Source organism: Micromys minutus, assembly GCF_963924665.1.
Source record: "Micromys minutus genome assembly, chromosome: 1".
In the NCBI taxonomy this organism is placed as follows: Eukaryota; Metazoa; Chordata; class Mammalia; order Rodentia; family Muridae; genus Micromys; species Micromys minutus.
In genome coordinates, this window is record NC_137969.1 from 97,939,146 (window position 1) to 97,964,889 (window position 25,744).

At 50.0% G+C, this 25,744-nt stretch overlaps 1 protein-coding gene across 1 annotated transcript in view; it reads left to right on the top strand.

Annotated features, from left to right (window-relative positions):
• The window catches only part of TRPC7 (transient receptor potential cation channel subfamily C member 7), a gene marked incomplete at both ends in the record, with an annotated part of 110,571 nt that extends 89,390 nt beyond the window's left edge, over nucleotides 1-21,181 (top strand). The window contains 5 exons of the mRNA XM_080914411.1: nucleotides 8,851-9,046; nucleotides 11,635-11,856; nucleotides 12,816-12,896; nucleotides 18,866-18,941; nucleotides 21,012-21,181. Of these exons, the coding sequence (XP_080770537.1) occupies nucleotides 8,851-9,046; nucleotides 11,635-11,856; nucleotides 12,816-12,896; nucleotides 18,866-18,941; nucleotides 21,012-21,181 (745 nt within the window). The remainder of the gene's footprint in view (nucleotides 1-8,850; nucleotides 9,047-11,634; nucleotides 11,857-12,815; nucleotides 12,897-18,865; nucleotides 18,942-21,011) is intronic.
• Between the last annotated feature and the right edge of the window lie 4,563 nt (nucleotides 21,182-25,744).

Below are 25,744 nucleotides of genomic sequence, written 5' to 3' on the forward strand. Positions count from 1 at the left end.
CCTCCTACCTGCCCAGGCTGTACGTCACCACCAATAGACTCACCATTAAGCAGCATATGACCAGACAAATGCACAGATAGGTGGGGTTGGAGCCACAAGTGGTAGAGAACAGAAGCAGCCGGCTCTCTCATGGAACACATTAAAGGGCCACTGTCTCCCCAGGAGATCAGTTTGGCTCTCTCCACTTAACCCTGATTGAAGATTAAAGGTGGGGCTCTGTCCTCATAAAGATAAACTAAAAATGACCCCAGCCGACCTTTCCTACTGGCAGCTGTGGAAGGAGTGCTGGCGATACCCGTCTAATCAAAAGCAGTGCCTTTGTTTTAAAGTCTAGCTCCCCGGGAATGACTTTTAATGGAAGGAACTTGAGAAGTGCTGGGCTAAATTAGAAGCTCTTGCTTTCCACGATAACGATGGGAAATTTCCTCACTCCGCCCTGGGAAGATTCATTACGTCCCACCTCACCCATGAGCAGGAGGTACTGACACACTGCCTCCCCGTGGGTCCATCCTGCAATCCTGAGGGGCTCGGGGGCAGAGGGAGGGGACCCTGCAGACTGCCACGTATACTTATACTGCTATGCTACAGTGCCTAAGCCAGAGCCTCCTGCACTCTGGCTCCACACCATCCTTTTGAAGACAATAAGAGACAGGGAAAGTAAGAAATCCCATGCCTTAAGCAGCTCCTTGGTCTTTTCATTTAACTCACACCATGGAGACACAGACACCTCTAAAGAGAAGAAAGCACTGGACTTGCCCAAGATCACAGAGCCAGTAAAAGGACATGAACCCCGCCCTCTACGATGTCATTCCTCCATCAAGTAGAACTCTACACCTGTGTGCTTTGCATGGGAGGTTGTCTTTTTGGTCTCCTGCGGTGCTAATTCTTTAATTAATTTAATACGCATAAGTACAGGGTAGCTGTCTTCAGACACACCAGAAGAGGGCATCTGATCCTATTACAGGTGGTTGTGAGCCACCATGTGGTAGCTGAGATTTGAACTCGGGTCCTCTGGAAGAGCAGTCAGTGCTCTTAACCACTGGGCCATCTCTCCAGCCCTGAGGTGCTAATTCTTAAGGCTGATATACTCTACAAGACTTGTTAGTGAAAATCCAATGGCTCTCAGCGTACAGCCCATGGCTCTCTCCTATCTAACAGATATCTGTTATAATAGTTATGGGACGACCAATGACTGTCAAGTTCTATTCTGGTCCTGCGGCCCTGCCTTAATAAGAGATACCCTTTACTGCTGCCTGGGAACTCTTGAACAAATGGGACTGGCAGAAGTTGATGGGCAGCAGCTTTGAACTGTGTAACTATTGCAAATGGTATTTGGGCAGCAGCTGGAAGTGTTGGCTGCTTGGCAGGGTCAGGGAACGCTTCCTAGAAGGGTTGGCCCAGTGGAGGGTTCTTAGGGGAAAGCTAGAAGGGCACCCAGCTCCCACACGACATCTTCAAAGAACTTCAAGTAGCCAAGAGCCTGTGGGAGTTGGGAAAAGATTACACAAGGGACTCTGGAAGGAACTACGTCATGAAGAGTCTTCTAAGTCCTGATAGAGGGCAAGAATCTCTGCTGAGGACTCTCTTAGATAAAGATGAGCTCAGAGACACTTCAGAAAGGATGCTATGGAAATCCTGAGGAGGGTGGAGAGGTGGGCTTGGAGACTTGGACTTGGTCTGGACCTGCTGCTGAAGTCTGGAGACTGAATAAGACAGGAATGTAGAAGCATTCTTCTAGAAAGGTCTACAACTAAAACCACTCCAGAGGGAAGTGAACTAGCTGTGCTGGGGGCTGAGAGGGGAGGCAGAGGCTACAGTAGCAATGGTGGGGATGGAGGGGGGATGCAAGGATCTAGCCATGGGTGGGTCCTGTGAGGCAGCCAAGGCTGGATTATGCCAACCAGTGGCTTGTTACAAGAAGCCAGGGAAATATAGGTGGGGCATATAGGTCCTACTTGGCTCCAGCCATTTTATCTGTGCAGTGCATGCAGTGCATGGTGAGCCACAAGGGAGAGAAGCAACCTGCCTGGCCTCAGTGTGAGGTGTTTGCCAGGATCCTGGCCAGTGAGGGAACATGTAGCATCTGATCTAGCGGCTACTTGGGCTGAGTTTAAGACCATGTTTCATTATATCCCCAAGGCCATCAGCCTCACCCTTAACAATACAACAGATACAAGGTGCTTGGATACATAAGAGAGTTCATCAGATAAGTTCTGAGACCTGACAGGGTGTCACACAGTCAGACCCATGGAGCCCCCACTCAGACTCAGAGAGTCTGGGCAACTTACACTTAACACTAACCTGTAAAAAACAAACAAACAAAAAGCCTTATCTTTGCATGCATGGTTCATTAATATGTAAGAGATAGTCTTTTACCTGAGCTATTTTTAAAAGCTAACAACGCTTTTTAGAACAAGTATTCTGTTGCTCTGTGGAGTTGTTTGGAATGCTCCTCGCTGCTCCTCTCGGGTTAATTTGTGACATGAAATGTTAAAGCCTCTTCAGCAGACTAAAAGGTGACAAGGGTTTGGGGGATTCGTTATTGTTGTTGTTTTGCCTCACTGGAGACTCCAGGCAAGCACCCTGCCACTTAGCCGTATCCTTAGTGTAAGACAAGAGACCCACGCACAGAAAATATGCTCCATTGGTGGACATCTTACCATCCAAGTACTAACCAGGCCCTACGCTGCTTGGCTTCCAAGGTTAGATTTCCGGGCATTTTGGCCACAGGCCCTTGGTGACTGTCTTTGTGACATGGTATCTCAAACACTACCTCAGGTCCTCACTGGAGTGGAGGCTCTGCTAGAGAGGACATGTTAACCCTTTTAGTCACCAAAATGTCATTCTACCTGTGGAAGCTGAATTGAAACTCTCATTCTCAAAGAGACGGAGTAAGAAGAAGCCGGACAATAGCAGGCCATCTTTCCAAGTGGGAGGAGCTAAAATGCCCAGTATCTTGAAGACCTTGGCCGACTGATGGGCTTTGACTGCCATCAAGCCACTGAAGGGGGGGGGGGGGGCTGAATCCGTTTTTATTTCCAATGTCTTGTAAGGTTCCAGAGACTTCCCCCAGATGCCACAGCTTATTGCGATTAAGGGAACAATGAAAGGAAAATGCCATTCCTAACATGAGTATGGCTTATCAAAACATATCAATACTTATCAAGTAGTGCTTATCAGTGAGTATTACAAAGCCAACTGTCTTGTGCACCTCACCTGCATCCTGAGAATTCACTTGCCCGTCACAACAGCCTTACACAACAGAGACTGTTGTTTTCCCATCTTGTGCCTAAGGGGAAACACAAGATCTAGGGAGCCTATAATTTGGCCAAAAACTTAACAGCCAAACCCAAGCTTGCCTTGCTCAGCACTCATGACAGCTGTCAACAGCAAGTCTAGCTTCAAGGCCAGCGAAGGAAGGGAAACATCTAGCACAGATTCATCCATTTACTCGTAACTACACACCAAGTTTGCTGAGATCCTTCTATCCGCTAGACTGTGTAGGTTCACTCATCTCAAGCCAGACCCCTCTCTTGTCTGGAGTCTCTAATCCCAGCTCCTCATCTGAGGCCCAAGATAGAACCACGAGATGATTCAGAGGCAGAGGCGGGAACTCTGGGTCAGGAACTTGGCAGGAACGTAGACTCCCTTAGATGTCTGACTATCTCCCCTCACCCTTCTCAGGCATGGTGTTTGGTCTGGGTCCCTGGGATCTGAGTATCAGAGAGACATCCTGCCTACAGTTCTTTCTCCACTCCCAAGCACCTTCCTCCAGCACCCTGCTTGGGTGCATAGCAAGCGGGCGTTGCTGTCCTTTGGCAGAACTCTAGCAGGGCACAGCTATTGTCTTCTGAGCCCTCAGAGCAACCCTCTGAGCTCTGATCCTCCTGCTTAATTTTAGCTTGCTAGCTGCACATTGGCTAGGTAACCAAACTGAACCGAAGGCTTGTGGGGAGGGTTCCTGTCGTTCTGAAGAAGCTGCAATTTTCAAAACAATCGGCCTAAACTGTCGCCTTGTTGATCAGTTTGTTCTCTGAGGCGCGTGCATGCTGCCTCTTCAGGAAGCCTGTTATTAAAGTCTCATTATCCAGGCGAGACAGACCTGGGAGAGAACTGATTACCTTGTCCCAGCTTTCTGCATGACAGATCAGCCCCAACCTTCCCATGCACACACACCCCCGCCCAGGGAGACAAGGGTGAATCATGTCTATTCAGGATCACTCACAGGCTCTGGCTGCTAAGAGGACTTCATGCCAGGGTGGCCTATTGACTAACTTCAGTCCCTTCCCCTGCAAGCCAAGAGCCCAAAAGGGAGACAAAGAAAAAAGGGAGCACGGGAGCGCAGGCTGGAGGAACCAGAGGATAATTTGCATGAAAGCAAGCACGTGTGGTAATCTGTCAGATAAGGAGGGAAATCGATAAATACCTAACTGATTACTCTTCATTCAATGGGCGGAGACCTTTGGATCTCTTGGGGCTGTGCACAGAGCATCCAGCAGCAGCTGGCTTTCCCAGCATTCTCCACTAGCACCTACCAGATTTCTTTCAGAGTTCTACAAACCAGCAGACACATCAAAAGGATAGCAGCCATTTGGGATGCTCCTCTTAATGGATATGTTGCATGAGTTGCTCATTAATCCTCCCAGAAACAGAGCAGTAAATCACCCTTGTGCCCACTTCACAGTGGAACAAACCGAGACCCTAACAAGCATGTAAGGTGTTTAAACACAGACATATCCAGTATGTGTGCTCAGGAGATTTGGACCCCAGCATGCACTTCTGCTTGCCCCACCTGTCTCTGGGAGTGGCATAGCTGAGGGCCTGGCAGACTGTACAGCTAATGGGCTGAGAGGAGGATGGAGAGCCAGTAGATGCAGCCTTTGATGAGGAGGAACCTTAGACTTGGCCCTACAGCAGCCAGCTGCCAGTGGGGGGGGGGGTCTTTGTGATTAGTTTTGTGATAGTTAAATTAGTCCAAAATCTTCCTTTCTAAAGGGCAGCTTCAGACAATGAGAAGGGTAGACCTTTTGCATGTGTGTGTGTGTGTGTGTGTGTGTGTGTGTGTGCGCACACACACACACACACACACACACACACCTCCTGTCCTGGGTCTTGTGGCTTCTGCAAGTTCTAGGCAATGATTGAGTTCAAGGGTTCGTACCTATAAAGCCAGTGTTTAGGAGGCTGAGGCAGAAGGATGGCCATGAGTTCAAAGTCAGGCTAGGCAGTGGATGGTGATAAAGACACCATTGCAGACCATGGTACACTTCACAGGACACTGGGGTTAGCTCCAGACCTGAGCCCTTGGCATCAGTGATGATCTGCTGACTTGATTCTAAGCCCAGATTCCTTTCTAAAGGTATATTATGTAGGTTTCCACAATGTAGGTAACACAAATCTTCTCCCAGTGAGGGCAGAGAGACTGAGTTTCTTTAATTATTTTATTTTTGCTACACCCTAGACTAAAAAATATTAGCCAGGCATCTTGACTACAAAGCTCTTGTACTTCAAAAGCACTCATTCATTGTTCATGATGTTTCCTCGACACACACACCTCTTCTTCCTTACAATGTCTGCTGTTTGCATGCTGATTCATAGAAGTGTTTATGAAGCCAAGTGTGTTGTCATAAGCCCGTGGTCCCGGTCAGTGCTGGGAGAATGGAGGCAGGAGGATCAGGTTCAAGGTCAGCAGCTTTGGCTACAAACTGAGTTAAAAGCCAGCCATTCATGTGTTGTCTGTGTGGCTTGAATTTAAATACTTGCCACCCACAGTCTCATGTGTCTGTGTAGGTGGGTTATGGGAACTTTAGGAAATCGCACCTAGTTTGAGGAAGTGTGTTACTGAAGAAAGACTCTGTCTTTAGTCTGGCCGGGGCTTCATCTGAGCCCCTATGGATCTCCTGACCACTGAGGCTTGAGCGAGCAGCCTCACTCTCCTGCCACTGTGATGCCCCCATCAGATATCCTCTTACATCATGAGCCAAGATACAGCCTTCCTACCTTAAGCTGTTTCTTTTGGGGAATCTGATCAAGTTGATGGGAAAGGTCCTAGTACATCCACTAATGTTTGCAGATCCAGGTCCTTTTCCCACCAGTCTGTGACTCACTGTGCTTTTGACACTCAGGAGCTAATTTCTGTGTGGTCGGATCTCTTGGTATCTGTATTAATAGTTTCTGAAACTTTCCCCAAGCCAAGATCATCTTGTAAACTCTTGGCAATGGTGTACGATAGTTTTTGTTATAAGTATTTTTTTCTAATTTTTAACTCTTCAGTTCCATTCAGAGATTATCTATTCATATTATGTCGGTCTAGACAAAATAGGGTATCACTCGCAGCTTAGCCTAGAGAATCTTGCATGTCAGATGTCAGCCAATAAGGTCTCCTCTGCCAATAGCAAACACTAGTCTGTTCGTAGTTAGTACACTGATCACTCCTCCAGAGTGGGCTAGCTCCAGATACAAAGCTCAGAGGCCGGCTAAGACTCTCACTGCCCTGACTTGGTCAGTCAGCCCACCTTTTCTCCAAAAGAGGGTCTGTTGCTTCAGCTCCTCCTGCCTCCTACAAAGAGGAGAAAGCCACAGACCTCAAGAGCCTAGAAGAGGTCACTGCAGCCAATCAGGGATGAGTGTTTATCCCTCTAGCAATCTCGAATCTGGGCCTCTTATAATTATACTTCTAGAAATAAGGCTAAGTTAAGAGACTAATCCTTGCACTAGAGAGGGGATATCAAATGAGCGTGCACCGCTAGCTGTCTGGACTGGGTTCGTGGCACGTTAGAGACCCCAAAGCAAACACAGTTTTACCAAAACGTGATCTGCTTAACAGGCCTGCCCTGCCCCCTTCTGATTACAAACACAGAATGCCTAAGAAGGAACTGGAAATAGATGAGGGCTCAGAGGCAGACGTCATAGTGAGAAACAATACGTTCCGGACCTGAGCCCAGCTTCCCCAACTGAAACCAATGGAGAGGGATGGCCCCGCCTGTGTTGTCTGTGACCTCACTGGCATCAGTCAGGAACCTGTGGGGTGATCTAGAGTAAGGAACAGAAGGTGAATTTGGGTGAAACATCTCGCTGTCACGGGTTTTATTATCCTCTTTCTGTTGTTCAGGACAACTGCTTGCCACTTTTTGCTGGATCCTGTGGAGAGGAGAACAGCTATGCCAGAGATGGAGAGCCAGCTCCTATGAGTTTAGGATCTGGAACTCATCATCCTGTGGCTTGGGACTCTCTATGCTATCCACAAAGAGATAACAGAATAATTCCTTTGTGATGGGAGATGGTACCTCCGTAAATCTTACACACAGTCAATGCCATGTTTACACATAAAATGGATTCACATCTTCTATGAGGAAACTATTTTCTCTTTCTAGAACAGCAGCAGGAGCCTGAACTCTACAGTAATGGCTCGTACCCAGTTTTCACGTCAAAAAGTGATGCATGCCTTTAAATCCCAGCCCTCTGAAGGCAGAGGCACAGGCAGATAGATCTGTTTGGGTTCAAAGCCAACCCAATCTACATAGTGACCTCCAGGCCAGCCAAAGCTACATAGTGAGACCCCGTCTCAAAAATAAGCAAGCAAACAAACAAACAAATGAAACCCTGCTGGTGAATTCCTGATTCAACGTTACAAACTCACATCTCCAAAGGAAATAAAAGGCAAGCAGTCCCATCGTAAACTTACTCCGGATGGCAGCTTCTCAGACTCTTGAGATGCACAGGGAATGAGCTACACAGCTGCTGCACACATTAGCCACCACCCCCACACATAGACACCCCCATATTCTCACATGCAGGAGAACTGTAAATTCATGCAAGTCAAGAGTGGATTTTTAGCCCAAGTTTGAAAACTAGCATTTTTATACATTTTCTCGAATAAACCTCAGTGCTTGAGAAACACTGATAGGGTGGGGCGAGCTCTAGTTAATCCTGGCCATTTGTGGGGGAGTGTTAAAAATCTGAAATGTTAAGGGGCGGGGGCGGGGGGCGGGGGGAGTCCTGTCTTATAATGGCACTGAAAATTTAAATGCAGATTAGAAAGTTGAACTTAACATCCCTAATACATACACAGGCATATTCTAAGCCATCCAAACACAGTCCAGCTTTCTGATTGGATATTATGCAATAAGCCTCATACAAATTCATAGCCAGAAGGTTAGGACCATGAAATGTGCTTAGGGAGGGAAACCACTGTATTCAGTAACTTCAAAGTGTCAAAAGAGCAATCTGGTAACGGCCTGGCCTCCCCAGGACCATCCGCCACACATGTGCAGCACCCACGGAATTAGAACATGGGTACATTTTCCTCAGCCTTCTTTTCTGACCAGTCCCGCTGGCTGAGAGGTCTTTGTTTAAGTGATTGCTCTCAGGCACTAAGGAAAAACATGAGCCTGCTACTAGGTGTCAGAAGCTCACAAGTGCCAGGTAGCAACGCCAGCTCCGTCCGTTGGACACAGGTCATGGTCGGGCTGTGTAGCCTATGAGAAGCTGTTTGAGAGTCCACTGAAGGAGCAATGAGCTCTCCCGGGGCTCAAAAGCAAACATTTGCCCCGTGTTTAATTTTAGATGTCTGATTAATGACAGCGGGATGAAAAACAATATCCCAGCCAGGAGTCCTAGCAAAACTGAATTGGAAACGGAAGAAATCGCCGTGTGAGCGTCTTTCCGAGTCTTCTTAGAAATCTGAGTATCTCAGTATTTCAGAGTGCAGGCGTCAGCAGCCCATCCCGGCCCCATTCTGGGGTGGGGGTGGGAGGGAAACCATTAAAGCCTGGTTATTAAAGGGTGGCTTTTGTTCTAAACGTGTGAACTAGTTCAAGGTGCTTGAAAGGCCCGTCTGCTTCCTTGTAGAGTTGAAGAGAGCTTTAAAACCCTGTTTTGGTCCATATTTGGCTTGTCTGAGGTCATCTCGGTGGTGCTGAAATATGACCACAAGTTCATCGAGAACATCGGCTATGTGCTGTACGGGGTCTACAACGTCACCATGGTGGTCGTGCTGCTCAACATGCTCATAGCCATGATCAACAACTCCTATCAGGAAATCGAGGTAAGCCAGCTCAGGGCTGTCCCGCCCACTGCAGCAAAGAGGGCGGTGGTGAGGCATCAGACCGGAGTGCGCCCTCACGTGGGACGCCGAGACCTTAACAGACCTTCTTCCAGGACCACATTTTCTGTCAGTCAGCCACATGGTCTTGCTGCCACCACCCCAAGGGAAAGCATAGTGAGAGCAGAAGGAACCAGGACGGTGCATCATTCGAACAGGTGACGGCAGCCCACGGCACATCACAATGGCTACGTGCCCATTCCCTTCTGTCCGTCTTGTGCCTAGCCGGTACTACAGTGATGATGCAGACAAGTCCCTGCACCCAAGGGGCTCATCGACCAATTAGAAAAGAGCAGAGAATGGGAGTGGGGAGATGGCTCAGTCGATTAAGTACATGCTTAGCAAGCATGGGGGACCTGAATCTGGCTCCCCAGAACCTATATAAAAAGCTAGGCATGGCGTCATATGCCTGCAGTCCCAGCTCTGGGAAGCAAAACCAGCAGGATCTTGGGAGCCCTCAGGCCCATCAGCCTAGCTTAATCAGTGAGCTTCAGAGTCAGTGAGAGAGCCTATCCCCTCAAATACGGTGGAAAGAAGGACGATCCTCAACATCAAATTATGGCCTCTATATGCACACACATAGGCACTCACAGTCGTATAGATTCGTGCATGCACATCCCCCCTACACACACATACGCATATGCAAAAACAAACAAACAAAACCAGGTAAGGGCTGGTGAGGTGGTTTATCCGGTAAAGGTATTGCTGTGTAGGTCCTGACCACCAGGGTTCAGTCCCCAGAACCCATATAAAAGAAGAAATCAAAAAACAACCACATAAAGTTGTCCCTTGACCTCCACACGTGTGCCATAGCACACGAATTCCCATGTCACACACACACATACAGTAATAAGTTTTAGTGTCAAAAAGCCAGGTAAGGTCATCAAGTTAAATTGCCTATGATGACCCTGAACAAGTCGATATTGTACAACTTAAGAAGAAAAGGAAGCCATCGTGGGGGTGGGTAGCATGATGGGAAAATAAGCTTGTTGCCAAGCCTGGTGACCTGGGTTTAATCCCAGCACCCACATGGTAAAGACAACTGACTTCAGAGAGTTAGTCTCTGATTTCCACATATGCACCATGGCATTGTACACATCCAAACGTGTATGCACACACAATAATAAATAAATGTAGTACATTTCTGAAAAGGTCAGTGCACATACCTAGAATCCCAACACACCTAGCAAGACCATGTCTCAACAACAGGCAATCGAACAGAATAGATGAAGATTTTTCCTAAAGATGACAGTGGAGACCTCCAAGCCTTATGAGAAAAGTAACCTCCCCTGTGGAAGAGAGGACAGGGGGGATACACATTGTGATTGTACGTGTGTTTGGAAAAGAAAAACCTTCTCAAGGAGCCAATAGGAAAGGTGTGACTGGGGCTGAGAAGATGGCTCAGTGTTAGGAGTGCACCACTCCTGCGGAGGATCAGAGTTCAGTTCCTAGCACCCAGGGGACCTTATAGCATCTTCCTGCTGTACCATATGCCATTAGTACCTGCACTCACATGTGCACATACCTTCCCGAACCCCAGACACACACACACACACACACACACACACACACACACACACACAGGAAAAATGGAGAGGAAAGTATGCCAAGGGCAAGGCAGCAGTCCCCCTGTGGGGCAGGGAGCTGGAAGCAGACAGCAGGCTCAGTCAGGGCCTGTTGCACTTGCTGGCAAACCCTATGCTTTAATAATAAACTATTCCATCCATTTTTTCATATAGGAAAATAAAAAATTTAATTTAATATGGATTTTTTTAAAGGGTAAAATCAGACTGTGTGGCTTAAACATCGGGCATTTATTTTCTTATAGTGGTAGGGGTTAGGAGAGCAAGATGTCCAGGCAGATGGTTCCCCGTGAGGCTGTCCTCCTGGGCACGCAGAGTGCGGCCTCCCAGCTGTGTCCTTCCATGGCCTTTCTGCCAATCTGCTTGATCAATCTGCCCATGTAACCTCATCTAATGTCAAGCACCTTTTAAAAGGGTTCTGTCTGCAAATCCATTCCCATCCCAGAGCAGTCGAGTTAGGGCTACAGCAGACGGTTTCTAAGGTCATTCAGCCCAGAATACATTCTCCCAGAAAGATTATTCTAGACCATAGGTTTGAATGTTTTAAGACTGAGAGGGTCAGACAGAGTGCTGTTCAGAACTGCAGGAACACCCACTGGACAAGCTGTGGTAGCCAGAACGGTAAAGCAGGGAGCAGAAGGATGGAGCCTCAGTGAGGACGGTTGGTTCTGATGGAGCTGCAAGTGGGAACCACTGGCAAAGGCACCAGTGGAGTGCATGGGCGGCGGGGTGCAGCACTGGCCAGTCTTTTCCTCCAGGAAGTGCATGCATATGGCCTTAGAGCACACCCCTGCCCTCTGCCATCGCAGATGGGGTAACCCTGTGCAGCCTGACAATCCTGCCCAGCGATCCGTTCTACTGTGGTAGACTCGGTCAGTCGGCCCAGCTCCTGCTGCCCTCGACGTCATTGTGGCCTCTGACACGTGTGGCCTTTCCCTTGTTTCGCAGGAAGACGCGGACGTGGAGTGGAAATTTGCTCGAGCGAAGCTCTGGCTTTCTTACTTTGATGAAGGAAGGACTCTCCCCGCTCCCTTTAACCTGGTGCCGAGCCCTAAATCCTTTTATTATCTCATAATGAGAATCAAGATGTGCCTCATCAAGCTCTGCAAATCTAAGGCCAAGCGCTGTGAAAATGACCTGGAAATGGGCATGCTGAACTCCAAATTCAGGGTAGGTAGCATCCACTCTGTGGTGGTGAGAAAAGGCAGGGAGGGGGAGGTCTGGAGGTAGAGGGAGGGGAGGTCTGGGGAAGAGGGAGGGAAGAGAGAAAGGGAGGGAGGGAGGAAGGGGAAAGGGAGAGGGGGAAGGAAGGGAGGGAGAGGAGGAGGGGAGGAAGGGAGAGGAGGAGGGAAGGGAGGGGGTGGGAGGGAATCTGTGTTTGACTCCTTCCTTCAAACCAAGGATGCCAGAAGCTGTGAGGGGCCATTGCCTTGCAGAATCTACCAGCACCTCAGCAAAGCACCACCCAGCAGAATGTCCCCAAATCTCTTAGATGCTTTGAGTTCAGCAAACTGCCTGCTACCTAGAAAGATGTGACCCGAGCAGAGGGGTACTCCCTAATGCAATGGCTCTCAACCTTCCTAATGCTGCAACCCTCAACACAGTTCCTCAGGCTGTGGTGAACCCCAACCATAACATTATTTCCACTGCTACTTCATAACTGCAGTTCTGTTACTGTTATGAATTGTGATGCAAATATCTGAGCTGCAGATGCTCTTAGGGTCTCACACCCCTGTGAGAGTGTGGCTTGACACAGGTTGAGAACCACTGTCCTAGAGCGTGTAGAGATAAATACCTTTTTGCAGAAAGTACCCAGAGGATGACCCAGAACTGAATTCCCCGCCCAGTTTCCCTTGCTCCTGTGGCCTCAGTATTCTTGCATAGAGCAGGACCTCTGAGGAGTTCTAGAGGAAAGACAAGAAACACAGGACTTCCTTGACCAAATGGGCCAATAAATGGGCCATTACCATGACAACCATACAGCAACTCAGTTCCCAGGAGCAACACTCTAGGAAGCCACGCCACTTCTAAATCTCTTTCTAGAAGGTCCCCTACACACTTCCCTGTATGTATGTGTTCTCAAGTCCTGCACGCATATATATGTATGTATTTTTCTTTCTTTGCTCCAGAAGACTCGCTACCAGGCCAGCATGAGGAATTCTGAAAACCTGACAGCAAACAGCACATTCAGCAAGCCCACCAGGTACCAGGTAACTACCCTTACCTACGCATGGGCAGAGGCAGAGGCCACCAAGATGTGCCCAGTCGCACTGCTGTGTGAGCAGAGCTCAGCTCCCTTCAGAGCGCCTGCTGTATAGCAGGCACTGTACCATTTGCCGAGGAGACAGGAAGTACCTTCGTGGCACCCCCAGGCCACTTAAGGGGAGAGGCAAAAGACAAACCCATAGATAAGGAAGGCATCAAACTGATTGAAGTCCCAAGAAAACAAATAAGGTTAAACCTGGAGAAAACCAGGAAGGCGTGGCCAGAGGGGCGTCTTCTTGGAGAGGAGAGTTGGCTAAGACCTCAGCCAGGAAAAGGAGATAACCGTGTAGGTCAAGGTGCATCCACAAAGATCGAAAACTGCTGGAGGGGGGAGCGGAAGTTATGGTGGGAAGGAAGGCAGAGCCCTTCCACTCAGGATGGGGGCAGGGCTAAGAAGATCCAGGAGAGGAGGGTAAGTGCAGAGACAGACACAAGGAGACTGGACTCAGCTTCAGCACCAGGCAGGACACCAGTAAGGAGGACACATGGGCAGGTCCAGATGGAAGGACTGCTGGTTACAGTTGGGCTGTGGAGACAAACAGACATGGGCAATGCACAGCTGGACACACAGTCAGCAGGGTGAGGCTGGGTGGGTATAGGGGAAGGAGTGGCCCCTCCGTGCCACCCGGTGTGCCCTAGGTGGCTGTGTGGATCTCAGGATCCTCCCTGCACACCCGTCCTTAGACTGGCAGCCCACAGAGATGGAAGCCACCGAATTCTGTAAAGTCCCTCCCCTATGGCTGCAACCCCTGCCTCCCTTCTGGAAACCTGGGCTAAATCTTTGTGCCAGTTTGGATCAGCTCCTAAGAGTGATGGGCGGTAACCACAGGTGCGGGCATTTTCCCTCGCTTATGTGTGTTCTCTCCTGGCTGTAATGTGACTGACGTGAGAGGGCGACACGCCCCTAGTGCTGCCTTCCCATGGGAAACCCTTACAGACCTGGCATCTCCCTGACACAAGTCTCTCCTCATCTGAATCTCCTCATCTGGGTTTCAGAAGCCAGCTGTGCTGTGGAGAGGATTTAATTGTACAATTAAGAAACAGTTCAGCCTTCAAAGTGTATACCGTTTTATCAGACGGCAGGAGCTCAAAATTGGCAACGGGCAGATCCTGAGTTTAGTCGTGCACAGAATGGAGATGCCCGGTTTGATCTGCGTTGAGCTATTTTATAGTCTAAGTCCTCTGACCACGGAAGGCTCCCACGTCTCAGCTTATCAGAGAAGAGCATAGATTTTTCTCTGTCAATGACAAGATAGGAATGTCTTATAGAGGCTCGTCTTGGGCAGAACCAGCTACCAAGATAAAGGAAGGATGCTTGCGAGAGAATGTCCTGCACCCAGATGAATCACCAGCCTAGTAACCCTCTCCTATCTGCCTACCATCTCTCCAGCCAGCCAGCCTTAAACCTCCCCTGCTGCAAAGACAGAAATTGGCTGCTTTTCAGCCTCAGGCTAGGGGTGACCTTGAGAAACTGTGCTCGCTTGTCTTTTGTCCCTTAGAAAAAAGCTCCAGGCTACTTATTCAAGTATTCCTGGAAGAAAAGCACAAAAGCACCTGATAAGGTCTGGGGGAAGGCAGGGGACTGTGAAGACCCTTCTCTTTGCACCCCGGCACTCTGGACCAGCTGTGCTCTATGTCTGGGCAGCCTTCTGTGCCATCTATTCAAGATCTAAATTGACCTTGGGATGACCCCAAAGGACATGGAACCAGGCTCCCCCAGATTCTGGCAAATTTTACAGTCGGCTTGGCGAGGCTTCAGATCCGGTTGTGACCCACCTGATTCTGAGGGCACTTCTCCGTTGCCCCAGAACACTGCCCAAGTACTAGCCTGGCATCCCACTTCCTGGTGCGTCCTCCAGAGTTCCCTCAGCCCTGCATTACTGGAGCTAGGCAGTCTCTTGAGTGGGATCAGTCTAAACCTCCAAGCTCAGCGTGAGGACAAGGAACCAGAGTGCCCTTAAGCAGCGTCCTGTCACCAGCAGCAACAGGCAACCCTACAAGATGGGTCTGTGGGCCCACAGGGAGCCCTCCGCTGAATGCTGGCCACACAGCAAGTTTCCACCTGTGGATATTCTGAAGCCCTCAGTCCTTCTCCCTGGAGCAGCCAGCTCACTGAGTGCCTGCCTGTTCTGTCAGCCTTGTACCCCGTGGTCATTGGCCCTCTCAGCAGCGCACTCTGGCTATCACCAGCATCCCTGAGCCTGAGCCCCTTCCTTTCCCTGCCAGTATCTGTCTCTGTTTTAAGCTTGCCTTGCTTAGTTGGGAAAGACGGTTCCTGCAGACCAGGGGAGCCACCTTGGATTGCTAGATTCCCTCTGCACTATCTGTTTGCTTTAGTTACATTGTTTCCAACCTGGGCTTCCCTGCCCAGGAGACTGAACAGTGGAAGAGACCATGACACAGTGGACATGGTCTAAGTGACCTCCCCTTGGAGTTGCCTTGTGGCCTGTTCCAAGAGTCTGTCTCTTAGGGGAACAGACCCCAGGACTCACTCTCTGAGGGAAGCATTTCTCTATGACAAAGCATACAGCCACATCTGAAAGACACCACAGAATTCAGGCACGGTCTACTATCCAGACTTTAGTTCGCATAACACAGTAGGTTGTTTGAAAGGGAGGGAGTTCATTTTGCTGTTTAGGGGCAGTGGGTTGGTTGGGTTTCTTAAGACAGAACCTCATGTAGCCCAAACTAGCTTTGAACTTGCTATGTGGCTAAGACTAGCCTTTAACTCCAATCTCTGCCTGGCTTGAAGGGAGGGAGAAACTTCTGGTTCCTTCTAGCTGGTCTTTGCTGTGAGACAAACCAGTATGTTCCAGACGAGCCACCGCCGGTACTACTTTTTCTTGTGCCAGGGTCTCGCAAACATGACGTTCATGCATGGCTTCTGCTGAGCGCCATTTTATCTACGCTTCCATAAGCTCCTCCTTTCTGTTGGTGGAGGGCTATGACAGGTCCATCTGACTCTACCTCCTTTGCCTTTGACAGTATGCAGTATGTATTCTCTTCCTAGGCTGTGCTCTTGGCTACCTTGACAGCACAAAGATCAGAGGCCCCCAAAAGGAGGGTGTACTTCCTCCCACCTGCACCCAGAGACAACTGACCCCAGGAGTCTGCACTGGGGAGGTGTGTGCCTGGATGCTAGTCTCTATGTGACAGCCTCTTCTTACTCACGGTGCATCTCCTCTACATCCACTTTTGAGTAAGAGCACTAAAATTACTCACCTCTGCTGCTAGCTAAAGTCATGGGGGGCGGGGCCAGGGGCGGGGCCAAGGGCGAGGCCAGGGGTGTGGGAGAGATGTCTTCCTGAAGCCAAAGGACTCAGCAGAAGGAAACAAGGAGCTATCTACCTCTCCTCTCTCCACCTTCCCTACATCTATCCCACCCTAGTCTACCCTACAACACATACATAATGAAGCAGAGGAAACTTGATGACCATCTTCTCCAGAACCTTCTGGCAAGCACGTCAGGGAGAATATCTTCCAACCATTTTATGCTTTGTGGTGCAACATTCTCTACCACCTTGTCCTTCAGATCCTATGCCGTTTGATCCTGTAGCCTCTGTACCCCAAAACTGCAGAACCCCACTCAGATCAAGCAGTTAGTAGCCAAGAATGGGCCATGTGTATTCAAGCACAAAGACTCTTTCCTTCTGTGAGGTTACCTATCTGTTGACTTAGGCTTCTTTCTGTAAGGGGTACCCAGAGCCAGCCCACACCCAGGGACTAAAGGATCCAGCTCCTAAACAAAACTTCTCATCCGCCAAACCACCTGGAGATTCACCTCTTATTGCAGCTTCGGTTTTCATCTCCACTAAACTTAAGCCTTGCCCTCCCCTGCTCCCCATCTGTCCTGGAGAAGTCCCTGACACTCTGAGCCCACAGGTCCTCATCTGTAAGTAACAATTCATCTGTCCCTGAGTTTCTGGGGAAAGTGAGATCAGGTCTGTGAATAAGACTAAACAGGCTGTGCGCGATGCAGCATGCATATCTTAGTTTCCTCTTTCGCCGCTGCTGCCCCTGCACCCCCCCCCCGCCCCATCTCCCTCCCCATCTTCCCCCGCACCCCCTCCCGCCACCCCACCACGCCCCTGCCCCGCCCCCCCACCCCTGCCCCGCTCCCCACCAATTCAGACCAGAGCTTGGCAGCCATGTTTTGAAGTAATAAGCATAGCCCTTGGGATGTTTCTGGAGACTTGGATTGTGGGACTCCATCGGGAGCATGGTAGATACTAACTACTAACTAGGAAGCAGGTGGTGACTTCTGCACCCACAGAAAGGTGCCTTTCACCCCCTTCATTTCTAGGTTCTGCCTTGCCATCTTCATCATTAACATCGAGACTCCTTCAGTCCAGAAATAGAGAAGCCTCTGTTTCACAGAGACAGGATCTCGCTGTGTAGCCCAGACCTGGAACTGGCCCAGGAACTCACTAACCAAGTGTCTCAGAGTGTTGACTTTTCAAGCCTGCAGGAGGGCACCCAGCAGAGACACTTATTGAGGTCTGCCTTGAAAGGCACCTGGTTTAACTAGCTCCTATGCACCGCCAGCCTAAAACTGTGCCGTAGACAGATGCTGAGGATTCCTTAGATTAGCAGGTAATTGATAACTCTGCTGTCTCCTTTGAGAACCTATGAAGGACGATTTTTCTTGGTGTGTTTGTTTGGTTCGTGTTCCAGTGAATGTACTGATGGTACACATTCCTGTAATGAAGATGCCCTGCTTCATGGAGTAGAACATATCGGACACTTCAGACACTGCTGTGCTAACAGCTGCCTCATCAAGATGAATGGGGGTGGGGTTGCTAATGAGCTGTTCCCATCATCCAAACCGTAGAGCCATGGGGAAGGGAGCCCACAGGCATGGGTGAAGAGGGGCGGACTAAGTTCACCCAGCCCATGGGCGAAAGAAACTTAGCTCAGTACAGGCAGTATCTTGGGACCACAGTCTGGAGACATCAACTGTGATAGTCCCTGCTGAGAGCATCAACAGGCAAATGACCTGAAGCCTCCGGTGCCTGGCAGACAGCACAGTTCCATTTTCCTGTGGCCAGAGAGAACTCAGGACTGAGCCCAGGTCCACTACCAGCCTCTGAATCTAGAAGATGCTACCACATCCTTAGTCCTAGGTGTGGTTAGGTGAACCAAGCACTAGACAGATGAGGCAGCACCAGGGAACTCTGGCCCCTCTCTTTGTGCTGCTCATGAGAGCCAAAAATCTCAGTTTTTGGAATATTTTTAACCTCGGATTTCACAAGACCCTGGAACAACTACTTGGCAAGATCCAAAGCTCAGCTCTGCCGGGCCTCCTGACACACGGCACTTGTAGTTCCTCACATGTAGTTCAAACCTTGTTCACCTAAGGGATACTTGCCAGGAAGTTATCTGGAAGCTAGGGACCAAAGCCCCTGCTCCTCCATACCTGGTGGTACAGGGTCAGGCCTGTGCGCATCAGGGGACAGGGGTCTCTCCATCAAGGCCCAGAGGCCCAGATGAGAGTGTGGCTGATGCTGGCAACCCTCTACAGTAGACTGCTTCCTCTAGCCTGGCCTGGGCTGCTCTGTGAACAGCAGGCCCCTTGCTGTCACCCCTGAGGGCTGCATTTATCTGACTGATCTGATAAGACTTCGCAGAATTCCACATCTGGCCAGAGCAACACCGGCCTAGGTCTTCAAGCAGAGCCGTGACTCCCAAGATGGTTCTCCTTCTCTTTCTCCTCCGCTTGGCTTCCTGTCAGCCGGAAGTGTCCTGTCCACCTCCTGGGATCGAGGGAGGCTAAGCAGAAAGTCCTCTCCACTGGGCAGAGCACCCTGGGACCATGCTAGCCTGCTAGTGTCCAGTGCCGAGGCCTGGGGTGGGTGAGCGAGTGAGGCTCTGTTGGCCTCCCTGCCTCTGAGCACCGCTGTACCTCTCATTTCAGAAGATCATGAAGCGGCTCATAAAGAGATACGTGCTGAAGGCCCAGGTGGACAGAGAGAACGATGAAGTCAACGAAGGTATGGGACACCGCAAATCGATTTTACTGAGTTTTACGGGCCAGGGGTCAAGCATGGTTCTCTGAGGTGGAGACCGGCGCAGTCTGGGTTCTGTGTTCTTTCTGGAGGATGCCTTGCTCTTCAGTGCTAGTAGATGCATTCCCATGAGCTGGGGAGACCAAGGTCTTCACTTCCTCCCTGCAGCAGCAGCTGGGCCACCCTGTTGTCTCTGAACTTGACCTGCCCCTCAGAGTCCACACCTCTCTCCTCACCTCCTCTCCTGTCTGGCATCCTTTATCTCTACCCGGCCCTTCTACCTCCTCCCTTTGTAAGGAAGGCACATGATCAGGTTGGTTCCTGGATGGTCCAGGATCTCCTCCTAACCCAGACAATATGTCACCTTAGCTCCTATTGGCTGTGTGACAGAACTTATCCTGACCACTTACCAACTTATCCTGACTTATCTAACCACTAAGGATGACACTGTAGGTGTCATGGAGGAATGGGACATTGTTAGTCAGCCTCTCACGGTGATGCCATCCTCAGTTGGCTTCAAGCCCTTTGAATTCAGGATAGCCTAGAATCCCACCATTTACACCCGCTTATGTGGGCACTGAGACAAAAGGGTCGGCCCGGGCACCATTTTCAGAATCTGCTGCTGGAACTGCACATCGAATCTCTGTTCCAAGGTCTGAGATTATGGTGATAGCAGTTTCTCTCAGGAAGGCTGAAGTGCCCTCTTCAGTGGCAGCTGGTAAAAGTACAGGTCCTGGTCTAATGCCTCCCCACATCTGCTGCAAGGCCTGTGGCTTACACTTAAGATAACAGCATCAGGAGCTTCCCATAAACAACGGAGTTCCTGTTTACACACCAGTCTCACTGAAAAAGTTAGTTTTCAGTCTAATTTCAGCAACTATTCTCAAGATACAGATGCCTTATACCGGGGCACTAATCATGCAACACGTAGGATAAATATTTGAAAGACTCTGGCCCATAACGGAAGGTACCCTGTCTCCCCTTACCTGGGCCACAGAGCTACCAAAAGAGCTCAGCCACTGAGTGACCCTTGGCTTCATATCTTGGGGTACCTATCATACAGCCCTCAAAACTGCAATGCCCAGTCTAGCTGCTGAGCACACAGAGCCCAGAGACTGAGCAGCAGCCCTACCACTCTTCGTGGACCCCTAGTATGAGATCACGGGGTACCACATCAGCCAGCCTCAAGCAGTGTGGGGGCTGTGACACATATAAAGGTAACTAATACACAGTTTGGGGGTAGGTACCCAGATGTCATTTTAACTCAATTAATATTAACCATGGGGCTTAGTGAAGCACCCTAATAAAAACGGGTATAATTGTGCGTATAATCTCTGCACTTTATATATTTAAGCATGCTGCATAAGAGACAGGAGCAATATACCCGCAAGCAGCGGGGCCCTGCCAGAGTTGAGTCTGGTGTCTAACATATGAGAAAAGAACCTTTCTATTCTCCTTTGTGCTTAATAGATTCCCACAGGCCCAGACCCATCCGGCTTCTAACCATGTGGGTCACTATGGAAACAGAAAATGAAAGTGACTATTTGGTGGTCCCTATTAGGGGAGGAGGCAGCTGTAAGCATCAGGGAGGCTCACATCAGGGAGGTCAAGCTGCTCCTAAGAACTAAGGGAACCTGCAGACAGCTAGCCAGCTCTGGGGCTACATCCATTGTGCAGAGCCCTGTTCTCTGGTGCTTAGGGTTTCTCCGCTCCACTCACATCCACAGAACCTAGCAGAGCATCATGAAACGGATGTCCCAGCTAATGAGCATCTTACGCACTCCTGACATCTGTTCACAGTGGCTCTGAGGCCAACACTGGGGCCAGCGGTGTGTGAAACAGGTGCCCCAAAATTCACAACCCTGAATCCCACCTCTCCAAGCTGTAAAGGGAGAGGCTGTCCAGGAATGGGAGGAGGGGCTTTAAGTGTGTATGGGAAACAGGCTGGGAGGGGATTCCCAACACCCTCCCCAAGATCATTCACCTGCACTCACAGCACAGAGCCTCCTTCCTGTTACACATACATCCTCAAGAAGGCCTCTTCTGTTTTTGCAGGTGAACTCAAAGAGATTAAGCAAGACATCTCAAGCCTTCGCTATGAACTCCTGGAGGAGAAGTCTCAAGCTACAGGAGAGCTGGCAGACCTGATCCAACAGCTCAGTGAGAAGTTCGGAAAGAATCTCAACAAAGACCACCTGAGGGTGAACAAAGGCAAGGACATTTAGTGGCCTGAGGGCACTGTGACTTCTAACAGCATTCCAAAGCCAGACCAGACGTCCCAGTTTAAGCCCTGTTGGGGGAGGGGCTCATGTTCCACTCCCCTGGGATACAGGGGGAACCATTGGCACTTCCTGGGCACGTGGCTGATATCTATAGCCCAGGAACCACCTGGATCCAGGATTGTGAAACTAGGCTGTTGGGAGAGACAAGCTACCCCAAGAAGGGAAGAAGTGCCATCAGACACACATGAGACCTCCTGTCCAGCCTCAGTGGCCAAAGCAGGAGAAGGCCATCTTGGATGCACATGTGTTCCCTCCTGCTTGACTCGACGCGACAGCTGTGTCCTGGGAAGTCAGCCCTCTGCACCCGAGTCCCTTCTTATTCCAACACACACAAACACACACATACACACAACCAGAACCGGGAGGTGACCTGTGACCTACTCTTAAGTGCCAGATGAGAACCCAGATAGCCTAATAGCTAAATAGTTCTATTTGTTTATATAAAAAAAAAAGTTTAAAAACACTAAATCAAAAATTGTACTGTAGGGAAGAGTTGTCATTGTTTAGAGAACAACAAAATCCAAATAATGTATTTTTACCTTTATTAAGATTATCTTGTATTTACTATTTTTACCTAAAATGAGAAGAAATAAAATTACCTCATAATAGCCTGGGGGTCTATGGTGGATGTGTTGCTGGGCCATCTCTGACATGTGGGTCTCGGGGCCATTTCTGACAGATATGACTGGGTCAGGGCTGTCTGAGAGGACAGGACCAAACCACAGCCACGGCCCCCAAGAAGTCCCCAGCCTCTACCCTCACTGCCAAGCCCCACTCGCTATTTCCAGCCCTGACCCCAGCCTCTCCGAGGTCAGGCAGGAAGAGAAGGACTCACTCATGGATGTATGTGGCAGGTTTGATTCCCTCCAGACCTCCCCCGGAGCATCCCTGCCCTGTTAAGTGTAAAGGGGAAGGCAAGGGTGCCAGGGATGGAGCCTCACACCTCAAGGGGGCCTGAGAGTGGGAAGAGCTACCACCAGAGGGCGCCCAGCCCCAAACAATGTGCCTCACCATGGGTCAGAGAAGGTGCCCTGGGATTGAAGGAGACCCCGCTGGTCATGAGGAAACAGCTGGTGGTAGGGATCAGCTAGTGACTGCATACCTACTATGTGCTGTGCTCAGGATTTCCCATGAGTCAGTCTTCTGAGTCTTCACAGTGACCCTGGAAGGAGTGTCAGGGTTTCGAATTCAAATGCCTGGGAGATAACCCTGGAAGAGAGAGAGGAGAGAGAGAGAGAGAGAGAGAGAGAGAGAGAGAGAGAGAGAGAGAGAGAGAGAGAGAGAGAGAGCGAGAGATATGGAATGGGTATGTATGCACACATGTATCCCCACACGTATGTAGAGATGGTAATCCATGTGATGGATGATTTTCACCTTTACAAAAGCATCAAAGCTCTGCATTCAGAGACCCATACTCTTTCTTGGGATTTTTCTGCTGGGCATCAGCACACAGTATGCAGCATCTCAAGCTAGGTGACAGCTGCTCCTAGGCAGCCACATGATTGTATGTACCAACAGGCAACACTCTACTTGGTGACTAGTACTTTCAGACATGGGTACCCAGTGAGCTATCCCATTGGGTATCTTTGGCCTACCGTATTTCACTTTAAGATTGCTGAGCACAAGTTAGCCTGCAGTTCCCTAGAGTAACACAAAAAAAATATGCATTTTTGTGTTAGTTTCAGCTCATGGTGGCTTTGCACGTGTTCCCTGGAAGTCCAGGACTGTACAGAAGTCTGTGCAGAGATAAGACTCACTTTTCAGGACATCCAGTTGCAAAAGCTGTTTGCTTAACTCTGCTGCAAGAAGGTAGGGTGACATGATATCAGACGTGGGATGCCAGGTGTGACTGACGGCTCTCAGATGGCAAATCCCTGATTGTTAGTCATACAGGCTGTTTGGCCATATCTGCCCCATTTCACACAGCAGAGGAAGTCATCATGTGTTGGGCCCATGGATGCGGAGCTAGGCAACTAGAAAAGATGTGGCCATGGATAGTCCATATCTGGGCCTTCCTAGTCCTACCTGGACCACAAAACACAAAGCTTGAACAAGATACAAACTCTGTGGTCCATGGGCAGCTTGGGTACATGAACAAGTCACTGCACAAATATAAACTGTCGTTAGCCTGGGGTCACTGGAGGGATTGTAGTTGTATTTCAAAGAACCTTTGGGGCTGGAGAGATGGCTCAGTGGTTAAAAGCACTGGCTGCTCTTCCAGAGGTCCTGAATTCAATTCCAAGCATCCACATGGCAGCTCACAATCTTCTCATTCCAGTCCAGAGAATCTGACGCCCTCTTCTGGTCTCTGTGGGTACTGCATGCATGTGGTATACCAACATACATGCAGGTAAAACACCCAACACATTAAAATAAATAAAAATTTAAAAACTAGAACTGTCAAAGTCGACAGGTGCCTTTGAGGTTGTGTGCTTGTCCCGGGGGAGGGGGATGCCTTTCCCTTTTTCATGCCATCCTCTAAACTCCAAAGCCTGCACAAGGTGGCAGGGCTAGGACCCAGCAGTCCCCCGTTCCAGCCTGGACTCTGAAGAAAGGAGTACATGCTTGGTTGGAAGAGCAAATAATATGACCAGAGAGAACGAATTACCAATGTTTCCGGAAGATTTCCTCTCAGATCTCCCCCCATCCCCCCACACTTATCTTCCTCGGATTGCTGATAAACACTTGTGAAATACAGCATTCCGTTCCCCAACCGCTTCCGCCAGAGGTGCTTGGCAGCCCTGTTTTCAAACTGTGTGACACCCTTTTCCTAAAAATCCTAAGCTTCAGATCTGCTCCTCAAGAGACATAAAGGGAAACAGGCCCCACTGCATAATTAAAACCGGAATGGAGACTGGTACCATTCATTAGGCCTTCAGGGCCATCTAGGAGTGGCTGCCAGATGGGTAAGAGACTGGAAGGGGGAGGAGGCAGGGGACAGGGCAGGGGAGGGGAGGAGACTGGAGCGGGGTGGGGGAGGGGAGGGGGCGGGGCAGGAGGAGGCAGGGGATGGAGGGGGCTGTTACCGTACCTTCTCAAGTGGAGCGCCTGGGACTGAAGCCTGGGGGAGCTCACCAGCCATAGCTGAGCGGCAACCCTCCATGTTGTGACCCTCCCTACCTTGACCCTCCCGGAATTAGTCAGTGCCGACAGGGAAAGCAATTCGTGGAGACAGTAGGCAGGCCAGTGAGGAAAGAAATGTGCGTAGTCCAGGGGCAGAGAAACAGGAGCCACTTCCCGAGGCTCGTCCGGTCCAGCGGCTCTGTCCACTTGTTATGCTGTCTCGTAACTTTAATGCGTGCTTCTGGCGTCTGTTGCTGCTGCCCAAAAGAGAGGACCGAGGAGGGACCCAGGACTTCATATTGGACCAGGGTCAAAGAGTAGACAGCCAGTGAAGCCCTCCAGGGCCTGGATTTCGGAAGCGCCTGCAGACGGTACCATGCAGCTTGTAGAATTGCAAGTTACCCCGGCTGTATTTGTGTCCAGCTGTAGCTGAGCTGTGTGACCCCGCACTAATCTGGAGAGTGGTTCCACTGCCTCCCACAGCACATCACTACCCCTGCCCATGGGGAGGCTCCTGATCAAGCCTCTGAGGTAGGCAGAGATTATTAAGTATGGAGGTCTTTGGTCATTTGTCACTTTCAGATGGCTTCTAATAGGACTCAACAAGTCCTGCCGACACTTCCCAGACAAAACCCCCCAATTAGCCCTTCTGGCTGCTGCTGCTGACAGGCAAGCTCTCACACACATGCTTGAGAAGGCAGCCCTCCTCTGCTTGAGGAAGATTACTTCTTCTCCCAGGGAGGGCTCTGTCAGGTCTGACTCTAGGGAAGTTCCTCACGTGGAGGTGGCAGGCCTGGGAAGGCTCTGACACTCTGAAAGCAAGAGGTTTCTTGGATTACCACTCCTCTGGGGGGACACTGGTGCTTTGTGGCTTTCAGTGAGGTGGGGTTGACAAGTAGAGCTGGCCAAGGAGTTCTGGCCGCCTACCTGTGCCCTGCCTGTGAGGCTAAGTGCCTTTAGTTCTTGGTTTTCTTGTTTAGCCTAGCTCTTCACCCCCTGCAGGGAGAAAGTACTAGAGAGAAGGAAGCACAGGAGAAGGGGAAGGGAAGGAGGAGGAGGTTAGGGACAGGGAGGGGAGAAGGAGAGAGAAAAGGAGGGGCAGAGGGAGGGAAAGGGGAGAAGGAAGAAGAGGATGAGGGAGGAGGAGGGGGAAGAGGGAGAGGAGGATGGGGAGAGGGGGAGAAAGAAAGATATTCCAACTTACTCTGTCCTGGCATTCAGCGGACTGGCTTCTAGCTGGTTCCCTGGCTCAGATCCTGAGGCTAACCCACCCTTGCTGGTGCCAGGAAAGAGCCCCAGGGGCTTGACTACACCGTGGGAACACTACCCACCCATCTTATGACCACTGGCCTTCTCTTCCCCTAGTAAATACCTAGGAGATCCTATTCCCATGCTTCAGAAAAGGGATGGCACAAGAAATAAGGAAACTAAAGGCTTCTGGGA